General features: G+C 39.1%; 1 protein-coding gene across 9 annotated transcripts in view; it reads right to left on the bottom strand.

Annotated features, from left to right (window-relative positions):
• Positions 1-12,270, bottom strand: part of SMARCA2 (SWI/SNF related, matrix associated, actin dependent regulator of chromatin, subfamily a, member 2) — a 120,557-nt gene that overhangs the window by 97,687 nt on the left and 10,600 nt on the right. For all 9 annotated transcript variants that reach the window (XM_054809018.1, XM_054809024.1, XM_054809023.1 and 6 more), the window contains one exon: positions 3,767-3,890. In XM_054809018.1, the coding sequence (XP_054664993.1) occupies positions 3,767-3,890 (124 nt within the window). The remainder of the gene's footprint in view (positions 1-3,766; positions 3,891-12,270) is intronic.

Genomic DNA, 12,270 nt, shown 5'->3' with positions numbered 1-12,270 from the left:
GGTGACTCTGCCAATCTACTCAGCTCTCGTGAGACCCCGCCTGGAGTACTGTGTCCAGCTCTGGGGTCCCCAACACAAGAAAGACATGGAGCAGTTGGAGCAAGTCCAGAGGAGGGCTAGGAAGATGATCAGAGAGCTGGTGCACCTCTCCTATGAGGACATGCTGAAAGAGTTGGGATTGTTCAGCCTGGAGAAGAGAAGGCTCTGGGGAGACCATACTGCAGCCTTTCAGTACCTAAAGGGGGCTTATAAGAAAGATGGAGAGAGACTTATTTAGTAGGACCTGTAGTGACAGGACAAGCTGTAATGCTTTCAAGCTAGAAAAGGGTTGATTTAGACTAGATATAAGGAAGAAATTTTTTACAGTGAGGGTGGTGAAACACTGGAACAGGTTGCCCAGAGAAGTCATAGATGCCCCATCCCTGGAAACATTCAAGGTCAGGCTGGACAGGGCTCTGAGCAACCTGCTGTAGTTGAAAATGTCCCTGCTCAGTGCAGGGGGGCTGGACTAGATACCCTTTAAAGGTCCCTTCCGAACCAAACCATCCTATGATTCTATGATTTTTCCATAAAACTATTCTCAATGGCCTGAATTATAGACAAGGTTATGTGGAATTAAAAGACAGACAATATTCTTTGATTTTACCCAGAACCAGTGCTAGACTAAAGGTCATTTAAGTGAAGCATGGGCATTCTGCTTATGTTTTCAAACTAATGGCAGATGTTTAGGGTCATCCACTCCCTGGGATTTTGAGCTTCTTCAGCTACCTTCCACTGAACATCCAAAAATAATAAAATTAATTAGTGCATATATTTATCTACTTCAATTTGAGGTCTACAAAAAATAAGCCATGAAAAAAATAGACCTAGAACTAATGAGGTGCAATTTCTATTTGACATGAATATTGTTAAAAACTGTACACAACTGCAACGTAAACTCATCTATCAGACATCCAAGAATCTACATGAAAATGAACCTTTTAAGTAAGACTTGGTTTCTAACAATGAACCAAACACAACTGAAGATTTTGTCAGGATTAGAAGACTTACCATGCATCTTCCCATGGATTCTCAGAGAAGTCATACTGTCCTCTCCCCACGAGCGTGGGCATGCGTAAGCTCACTCTCTTTTACCATGTTGCCTATTTCCACAAAATTTGTAGAAATTAACTTAGAGGACTCTAATCCTGTGGTAAATCAGACTGAAAGTATCCAATAGGTTGAAAGGCTGTTAAGAAATCTCGTTTTCTATCTTGTATATGTACACTAATGGGGAGAAAGTACAAGGTTAGTTGATGGGACTTTCGCCAACACGTATCAGAACAGCCTCAAGTGCCATCGCCATTTTTTTGTGAAAAGTTGACTGTGTAAGAAGAAAAAAAGGAGGCACAGACGAAAAGAAACCTGAAAACATTCCTCGATAATGCGAAGTAGAGTATTTAAAAATATTAGAAAGTGTGTGGGGTTTTTTTCAACTATTTCCCTAAAAAGCCTGCTTACATTAGAAGTCCAGTATTCTCTGTTTACCTTGCAACAGTTGCTGACATACGCAAAAAGAGCTGGGATCTGTAGTCTTTAGCCTGCCACAGCTGCTACTAATACAATCATCTTTTTGCAGAGTAACACAACCTGGAAGTCTGATCTCAGCTAGCACAGGAAAGAAGAAAACAACTCAGAGCCACTTGTATTTTTGCAACTTATGCTCTTGTTTAACATCTTGGTTGGTGACATGGTCAGTGGGATTGAGTGCACCCTCAGCAAGTTTGCCAACAGCACCAAGCTGTGTAGTGCAGTTGACACACTGGAGGGAAGGGATGCCATCCAGAGGGACCCGGACAAGATCAAGAAGTGGACCCACATGAAGTTCAACAAGGCCAAGTGCAAGGTCCTGCACAAGGATCATTGAAATCCCAAGCACAACTACAGGCTGGCTGGAGAATGGATTCAGAGCAGCCCTGAGGACAAGGACTGGGGGGTAAATGGTGGATGAAAAGCTCAACATGACCTGGCAATGCACGCTCACAGCCCAGAAAGCCAACTGTGTCCTGGGCTGCACCAAAAGAAGCGTGACCAGCAGGTCAAGGGAGGTGATTCTCCCCCTCTACTCTGCATTCATGTGACCCTACCTGGACTACTGAGTCCAGCTCTGGGTTGCCCAGCACAAGAAAGACATGGAGCTGTTGAAGTGAGTCCAGAGGAGGGCCATGAAGATGATCAGAGGGCTAGAGCACCTCTCCTATGAAGACAGGCTGAGAGAGCTGGGCTTGTTCAGCCTGGAGAAGAGAAGGCTCTGCAGAGACCTTACTGCAGCCTTCCAGTACCTGAAGGGGCCTACAGGAAAGCTGGAGAGGGACTGTCTACAAGGGCAAGTTGTGACAGGACAAGGAGTAATGGTTTTAAACTAAAGGAGAGCAGATTTAGATTAAATATAAAGAAAAAATTCTTCACTGTGAAGGTGGTGAGGCACTGGAACAGGTTGTCCAGAGAAGCTGTGGATGCCCCTCCCTCGAAGTGTTCAAGGCCAAGTTGGATGGGGCTTTGGGCAACCTGGTCTAGTGGAGGGTGTCCCCGCCCGTGGCAGGCAGGTTGGAAATACATGATCTTTAGAGTCGCTTCCAATCAAAACCATTCTATGATTCTATGATTTTGAGCACCTTATGTTTGATTTGGACCCATCTTCATCTTCAGACTAAACACTCTGTTCATTTTAAGGAACAAGTTCCTTACAAGCAAAAGTGTGTCTCTGAACGCAAAGTCAGGTAAAATTTTGCTCTCAGATGATCATGCTTGCATCTCATTGAAATCAGTGGAAACATTTTAATCGATGGAGAATTTGCCCCTGTAAAGTCAGTTCTATTTTACTTAACTGATTATTGAAAGGTGTAATGGAAAACCAGTACTTTCTAACACTCAAGGTCCTGGACAGGGATTCAGCTGACAAATGACAGACCAGGATTTCAGTCACAGCCCACTGCAAAGTCACAAAGCATTTCAGGCTGAGTCATTTTGCTGATCTGTACCTATTTTCTCTTTCCAGCATTTCTCTTATCCTATGTAATAAACATGTAAACACATGAAACATGGATCATATCTTAATAGATTTGTACAGAGTGTGTCAAACCAGGCTGAGATTCTTCAGGTGTTGCTGTAATATAATTAATTATGGAATATACAAACCTTATCTGAACTAATTAATACTAGGTGTTAATAGTTAAATCTCCAACATACTGGCTGTTTGTAGAATGCACGTCCTCTTACGTTGCAAACTAAAGGACACAAAGGTGGCATGTGGCAATGTAGTAAAAAAGAGTTTCTATTTTCTCACGTAAAAAAATTTGGAAAGAACTTTAATCAGCTCTTGACCAAATATTATAGATATTAAAGGTTTCTCTAGGTTTGCTTGGGCTCTTCTCTCTTACTATTCCTTCACCAAAGGATTAAAATAAATCATATTCTAAAGCATTTACATTTACAAGAGCCACACAAGACAGAAAAGAATGAGATGGGTTTTTTGAGAGATGTGAACTGAAATCTGTAACAGACTGAGTCCAATTACTTGACCCAGCCACATACTTGAACCTTAGCTTGACTGATAGACACTCCAGAAAGCAAGGGCATTAAGTTATTCACCTTGCCCTGGGGTATCAGTTCAGTCTTTCCAAACAAAGCTGAAAGGAAATAACCGGAAATCTGTTACGTGGAACAAGTGACTCTCTGTGGAACAAAAGGGCCCCAAAATCATACAGCATGCACAGTATGTATGAACCTTGGCTATGCTGATCCATTGGACTCTGAGGTGGGCCCATTCCAGGGTGAGGAGGTCGCATACTCTTCATAGAGCCACAATGAACATCTTCAACCATTCCTTTTTCGTGCAAGCCATCAATGGACTGTGAAAACAAAATAAGTATTTATATAGAGATGGTATAGGAATCCACTATAAAAATCCAAAGGACTTTAACTCAAAATCTAAACAAATACATAGAGATTACAAACTTCTCTTAGCAGTCATTCAAAATAAATACAATGGGAACGCTTATCCCTGGAATCAGACATTTGAGGAAGCACAGAGCACCATTAGACTGCTTTTCTCCCGTTTCCTTTTTGCTTTTTTTTTTCTCCTTATGAATTGTTTGGCATTGCCAGGGAGGCAAACTATCCAAACACAAATGCATGAACTGTATTGGCCTCATATTACAAAGCAGTGTAACTCACACCAACTTACGAAAGTACAGCCTGTGGCTTGGCTCGAGTTATTTTTAGCCCAAACTTTGCCCTTCCAGTTACTGCTCTACTGGAATGTCCCAAACACTTTTCTCTTCAAAAATAAAGATGACATTGCAGGAAGTAACCTCTCTGCAGGCAAAAAGAGAGGTAGGCAGTCAAGGAAGGGAATACATAGTTCTACTCCAACACTTGTGCTCCCTACAGTTCCTGTCACCTCATTCACTCCTCAAAAACTACAGTTCCCATGGTACTCAAAATGCAAAACAGACCCAAGTGCCTTCTTCAGAGACTGAAGAGCAGACAGCTTGGGGTCAGAAAAACACACTGAAGGCATGCAGGGCACTGCTACAGGTTCCATAATAGAAACCGAAGGACTCTGAATTTGAAAATGGGGGAAAAGTAATATAAGAAGGAAAATGTCTTAAGAAAATTAAAATGTTTTACTTGAAAGCAACAATTATATCAAGTCCCTAACTAGGGAAGAGATTATGCTCATTAACTTCTAACTTAGAGCTCTGCAAGGCTTTGTATTAGGAAGAAACAGGCTAGCATCACTTAATTCTCTCTACAGAAATACACAGCTCTGTCCCTCTCTGTAACACATGCATGCTTGCACATTAAATGCTGATTATTGCAAACCTTACCATGAATGAACACCTTGTGATCTGTTTTATCTAAACACACACCTATTTATTGAGAATTCTTTTTAAAAACAGAGTTCAGAAAACTTATCCCAGTGGAAAATATAGGCAGTTAACAAAAAGAGTGAAGCAACATCAAGTAACAGAAAAAGACACTGTCACATTTCTTCTTTTTGAGTAATCTGAGGCACATGAATCAATTTAAGCAGAACTAAACATAGGTCATCCTTTCTACAAAGGAAAAAATAATTCTAAATTTTAATTTGTAGACCCTTCATATAAATATTCCACTTCCACTGCTATAATCAGATTTGATTTAAAGTATCTTTAAACATATACAGGGTTTTTTGTTTATCAGCATTTTTGAAGGATTTCACCATCACTTCTCCTTATCAGAAACTATCGGTTAAAAGGAGAAAAGTTATAGTAAAGGAGAAGTAAAATGGATTTTTGTGTTTCAACAAATCATTTAGTTAAGTCATGACAGTATAAGAACACTTGTGAAAAGAACCTGTATCAGAAAAGTACCCTTTACTCAAAAAGCTATTTTTGATTATAAGAACTTGGGCTATGGAGTAGAAATGTAAAGATGGATGACTGACACATTAAAAATAGTTCCACTGTGCTAACCAAGTAAATCCCAATGCCCTTTTCTGAGACATGAAGATCCCTCCCTCTCCATTTGTCCCTACTTAGAAAGATAACCAACACAGAAGAGAACACTCAGTTTACATTCTACCTGCAGGAGCTGAGTACTACAGAAACCAAAACATCTATAAAGCCAGATCCATTCCTATTTTATCATGGCATGTGTCGAGGACTAAATCTTTACAGCCACCAAGAGGAGGAGGAGACTGTGCAGGAAACTGGATCTGATTTCCAGAAGAGAGGACTCCAGCTGTACACATCTGCGGTGTCGCTGCACTAATGGGTGGCAATCGTGAAACCTCTGTGAATGCAGGCAGCTCTGATGGGACTAAGACGGGATACAGCACGCATACGCAGGGCATCAGAAGTACCAGCACACAGAAGGCGGGGAAAGGAACTGGCATTAACAAAGAGCAGCAGTGAAGAGGAAAACAAATATGTGGCCTTTCACAAAGAGAATTTAACAAAAGTCAAACAGGAACAGAAAGGTAAAGACATGACCATACAAGAAAGCATCATTTGAATGAATGAGCCTATGGAAAGAATCAACAAAAAGAACAGTTTTTTTGTAAGATAAGTATTTTTTAAAAACCCCAAAACCTGTAGCAAACTGAAATGCTTCAAGTCTAATAAAAGGGAGCGTAAATACAGCAAGAAAGGGGTTTGCTTCTGTGTGTTTGCAGAAATTATGCTGGGAAAAACTGAAAGTGAAATTCATCAGAAACAGATTAGAAGATGTAGAACTCATTAATCATTTTTTTGCTAGCAAAGCTACAAACTATGAAGATGGAATAAACTTCTTTGAAAATAAAATTAATGATCACAGTATTGCTAATCTATGCAAAGAGACTTGTATTTCCAAGAATATTTTTCATCTAAAAGCATTTTTACTGTTTATGGAAAAACTCTATAAAATAGGGGAGACCATTCAGGAGAGGACTACAAGAACCGAAAAACAATTATTTCACATAGTTTCTTTGAATCACTGTGTAGTTACAGAGTTAGATGGTAACTTTATATAATAGGTTAATAATTACAGAAAGGATCTTGTTATACACAATGTAATTTCTGTAAATTCTTCAGTCCTTTAGAAAGTATTAAAGATATCTTCCACAATGACATTGTTGACATGAGAAATGTAACGTATACTACCAATAAAGCACTACTACCACACTGGAGTAGGGTTTTTTTCTTGTTTTAATACGACAGAAGGGAAACAGGAAGTTGAGACATATTCAACTTTGAGTACACATGACTCTTTTAATTGGTCCCCATAAGTAAGAACAAGCACAGAACAGGCCCGACATATAAACAGTGCTTCCAGAAAACATAATGAGGGATGAGCTTCAACTGTATGCAAGCCCACACCTACAGACTTGGCAGAATTACAGACTTTACATAATGCCTAACACATAAGGAACATATTGCTTACACTGATTCTACTCTGAATTTAGTAATGAATGTCTTCTCACAGGCAGCACTGCATCACAGTTTGACCTACTTCCAGGTAAACTGTCAGATTATGGTGTCTTTTTTTTGTTTCCTTTCCCCTTCTTAAAAAAACAAAGAAACAAACAAACAAACAAAAGACCAGTATGGTGGTTTAACCTTGGCTGGACATCAGGTGTCCACCAAGCTGCTCTATCACTCAGCAGGACAGGGAGGGGAGAAAAATAAGATGGAAAAAAACCTCAAACTCGTAGGTCAAGATAAAGGCAGTTTAATACAGCAAAAGCAAAAGGCCACACACGGAAGCAAAGTAAAAGCAAAAGATTATTCTCTACTTCCCATCAGCAGGTGATGTCTGGCCACTTCCTGGGAAGCAGGGCTTCAGTACACATAGCAGTTGCTCCAGAAGACAAACATTGTAAAAAAAAACAAAAAAAAAGAATGCCCCTGTATCAGTGTCTTATTGCTGAGCAGATGTCATATGGTATGGAATATCCCTTTGGTCAGTGTGGGCAAGCTGTCCTGGCTTTGCCCCTCCCAAGATCTTGCCCAAGCCCAGCGTATTGCTGAGGGGAGAAAAAATGCTGGAGAGACAGCCTTGATGCGTGCCAGCACTGCTCAGTGGTAGCCAAAACACTGGTGTGTTATCAACACCTTGCTGGCTCCCAATGCACAGCACAGCACTGTGAGGGCTGCTGTGGGGAAAATTAACTCCATCTCAGCCAGACCCAATACAATCGCCACCCCTTATGCCACATCATTTGTGTCATGCTCAAGTCCCACACACTTTAATACATATATGTATTCTATAAGCATTACATTGTATTTAATTCTCATTTACTACTATTCCCAGTCCTTTAACAGATAGATGTTACTCTCCCATTCCACGAGCTTCCTCCACTCCTCCAGATGTTCATGAACGGGCTATGACTTGGGCTCAATCTGTCAGAATGGGTGTTCAGGACAGGAGAAGCAGTGTGTTCAACTGTTGGGCACCAGCACCAGCCGGCATTGGCTCTATCAGACGTCAGGGAAGCTTCTAGCAGGTTTTCGCAGAAGCCACTCCAGTAGCCCCCCCGCTACCAAAACTTTGCCACGCAAACCCAAAACATTGCACCCCTCGCCTCTGTGAATCACATATTTAAGAATTATCATTAAAATCCACATTCACCACACAAACTTCACAAACACTAATCACATTAACAAAAAAAAAAAAGAGAAAAAGAATTCCTCACACCAAAATCAAAGTAACATCATCACAACACCGAACGAAAGTGGACAATTTACACACACAAATCCACTCCTCGTCCCTTCACCGCAATTATTTCACTCTCTAGCTGTGTCCAGTCCATGTTTTGCCCGTTATCTCTTCCAATTACTATCCTTATCTTGAATCCCTCATGCCCCACGTTGGGCACCAGAAAGGACTGTAGTGGGTTGACCCTGGCTGGAAGCCAGATGCCCACCAGAGCCGCTCTATCACTGCCCTCCTCAACTAGATAGGGGAGAAAAAGTATAACAAAAGGCTCGTGGGTCGAGGTAAGGACAGGGAGACACTGTTCACCAATTACTATCAGGGGCAAACCAGACTAAACTTAGGAAAAAAATTCATCTGATTTATTATCTAGCAAAACAGAGTAGGGCAATGAGAAATAAAACCAAATCTTAAAACACCTCCCCCCACCCCTTTCTTAAAATCAAAGACTAAGACAGAGTATCAAACTAGATTTCTTCTAGACCATGCATCCTCTGTACCAGCAAAAATTACAGCAATGTGCTGTCACATAACTGCACAGCATAACTGAATGCATCACTGACACACAACCAGACTCACTGTGGTTGTCCTTGCAGTAGCGACTTGGCCAACAATTCTGTTAATCTCTTATACATCGCTAAGACACCATTTTACATGAGGTCTCTGCTGAATGTTCAAGGTTGACAACAATACTTTCTTTTTTCACTAATGTACATATAAAAAAAACAATGCAGAGAACATGCCTGCTGAATAAAAAGGCATTACTTCCAGGACCATAACTGAATTTTAAGATTCCCAGAATGTCTAATGTGCACAGACCTATGATCCAACAATATTTGAAAAGGGAAACCATTTGCCTTCTGTTTTAATGCAACATCTGAGTGAACATATATTTAGTAAAACACTATTTTTGTAAGAAAATAGTTCTTTCTGTCACTCACTTTTTCTCTCACTCACCAAAACCAGTAATATTGACCATGACATCATAATAATTTTTCCACAGCCAGCAATCATTTACAGTACACCCCATTACAAATTCACAAAAGAAGTGATTATGGATCAGGTTACGATTAAATGGCAGAGAAACCAAGAGCTCATAGTACTCTTCCCATCCCTCAAGTGAGAACCATGCAAACTAAATAGATACACTGTTGTCATAACTAAGAGCTAAGCAGTCAAAATCATGTGGCCCAGCTGGTGTATAAGAGCATACCGAAGGCTGCATGAGTTCCACTAAAAACATCTTACCCTATCTTTGGCCTCCAGAGGAGCTCATATGTGGATGCAGAGGAAAACTTAAGATTAGGGCAACCATGCAACAATGCTTTCCTTTTATATCTTCCCAGCTTCCAAGTATTTTCACCTCATGAGACTGCAAGGCTGTTACAGTTTGTCTATTTAGCAGCTCCCCCCCTTTGCCCCCGACAGACTTCTAAGTGTTTCTCCTTAAATGTAGCTGTCTTGCATCCAAAATATACTTCAGTAAAATCTGGAACTGTATTTCCCTGGCAATTTGATCGATAGTCTAAATATCACTTAAGAAAGATAGCTAATTTATTGTTTCTGTCAAAACTGTGTTATGCAAATCAATAGTAATTTTTCCTGTGGACGGGTTTTCTGGTTATTAAGTGAATATGCAGTCTTAAATTTTCATATTAACTGTTGTTAAGTAAACATACTTTAGGTATTATGATTTATTAATATCAATTTATATCAGTGTTTTCTCTATTGTTAGATACTTTGGATTTTTTTATTTTTTATGCATATTGTATCGCATATTATATTATATTTATTATACGCGAGTCAAACATCTAACATAGAATGAAGTTATTTCACTACTTAGTTTGTGGATTTTAAAAGCAAGAACCACATCCTGTTGCATACATGGGATATGTACCCCACAAGCAATCACGTAACTGGCACACGTTTTGTGCAATCTCTCCCCTTTACTGCATGTCATTAGGAAAAAAAAAATGTTATGTTACATCATGACTTGAAAGTCAAACTGCTTTACATAACACTAAGCAGAAAGAAAATATTTACTTTTACTTGGTTAAACTGCAGGTGGCTTAGCAGTTTTTTAATTACATGGAATAACATTCAAGTAATATTTGTAAAATAATCTAGAGACAACTTTCCACAGCATTTCTTAAACAGACCCTTCCCTCATTTGTCACAATACACTATTTCTGGGTTTGCACGGGAAAATAGACCAGAAAACTGATCTAGACTGAAAAATTAACCAAGATTTTTTTTCTTCTTCACCTGGATCAGTTCAACAGACCCATTTTCTAGCTTAGTCACACACACACGAAGGCACGCTGGAACTTGTGAAGTGGCAACCTAGAGGATAGTGAGGCTGTGGCTACTCAAGTAAAGATGTGTGAAATTACAGCCCTTCTTCCATTATCAGAATCAAGGTACAGAAAAAGAAAAGTAGTTTTACTGTAAATATACTGACTAGTCATCTTTGAATTCGCTATTCAGACTCTTCACATTCATGGTGCATTTTTCAAAACATTTCAATGCCATCTCAATAGGAGAATTTCTAGTCTAGCTCACAGAACTTCTGAGATGCTTCTGAAGTCTCTGAAAGAACTTTGTGGGATGACATTTGTTGGTTTGTTTCTACTGCTACCATAGTATTAAATACAAGGTGAAACAGGATATAGAGTTAAAAACATAATGTATGGAGCATTCAACCATTCTAATGGGAAATTCCTGGTGCGCCCTCTGCTTCTGCAGGTACAGAATCTCTTAAGAACAGAAAGAAACAAGAAATGAAGGAAGTAAAAACCCTGGCTGTCTATGAAGTTTGGGGCAATCACTGCAGTACTGGAAGCTTGGGCTGTAACTGACCCCACAAACAAGGAAATGCCAATTGCAAATGTCTAATCTGGCTAATAGCTAAATAACATGCTTCAAGATTCAAATGCAAAAGTTTTAGTTACTGAATGTACTGACCTCTCAGAAATTACAACAGTTTAGTAAAAACAGGCAGCTGGATCATGGCCTCCTCCACTCCAGCTGTCTTTGCGCTATTAGAAATTTTAATGACACAGTTCTTCACGCAAAAGATGGTAGTGTCATGTCCCTACTGACTCGACACTGTTTTAACTATTTTAATGAATGAAACTGATCCATATGCAAAAATGGCAACATGAAGAAGTTGCCTATTCATGAGAAAAATTAAAATATATATTACTTTAAAACAGAATTTTTATTCTAAATTTAATTATTTTCTATGTCCATATAATGATTCCAAGTCGAATCAAAAATAGTTACCACAACGTTTTCAATATCTTAGCTCTGTAAGCTGTTACTGCATTATTTCTGAGAGTAGAACATCAGTGAAATTGAAATTATCCTAAGCTCTAAATCTCTGGTGCACAACCAAATAAAAATGACACTGCATAAAAAGACTCTTCTCACAAAGGAAATTCCACACAAGCAAATATTTCCTCAAAACAAAAGACATTAATGATAGTCTAGGCACACATGTAATTGTAAGTGTATGACAACAACCACTGAAATCCAATTATTAACATGTTCTACACTGCATAGTTTTAAATTCCTTAATAAGATGAAGCCTTTACAGAATAACTTGGAAACCAGGTTTTTCATCAACATGAAAGAGTAAACAAATTTGTAAGCACAAACACTTTAACAGTTAAAAATATTAATTTTAAAAAAAAAATCATGCAAAACTAAAAACCACCCCAGAAAAACAAAAGATATGTCCAAACAGACAAGGAAAAAATAAAAAAAAAAAAAAGTGCAGTTAGAATTGTCTGCCATAAGGTTTCAACACTGTGATTCTTTTTTTTTTTTCCTAGTAATGTCTATCTTACTGAAAAGTACAATTCACAAATGAAGATTTGCAAACTACTAACTCCATAGTTCAAAGTAGTCTGCTAAGAACAAGGAAACTGTGTTTAATCTGATACATGAATCATCTTTAGTAATACAGACAGAAGCAGGAGTGTAGCTGCAGTTTTGCAGATGATACATGATGTGGAATAGCAGTTATGCAGGTCTAATGTAGTGCTA

This window comes from Grus americana, chromosome Z, assembly GCF_028858705.1.
Source record: "Grus americana isolate bGruAme1 chromosome Z, bGruAme1.mat, whole genome shotgun sequence".
NCBI lineage: Eukaryota > Metazoa > Chordata > Aves > Gruiformes > Gruidae > Grus > Grus americana.
This window is presented reverse-complemented; position numbering and strand designations above follow the sequence as displayed.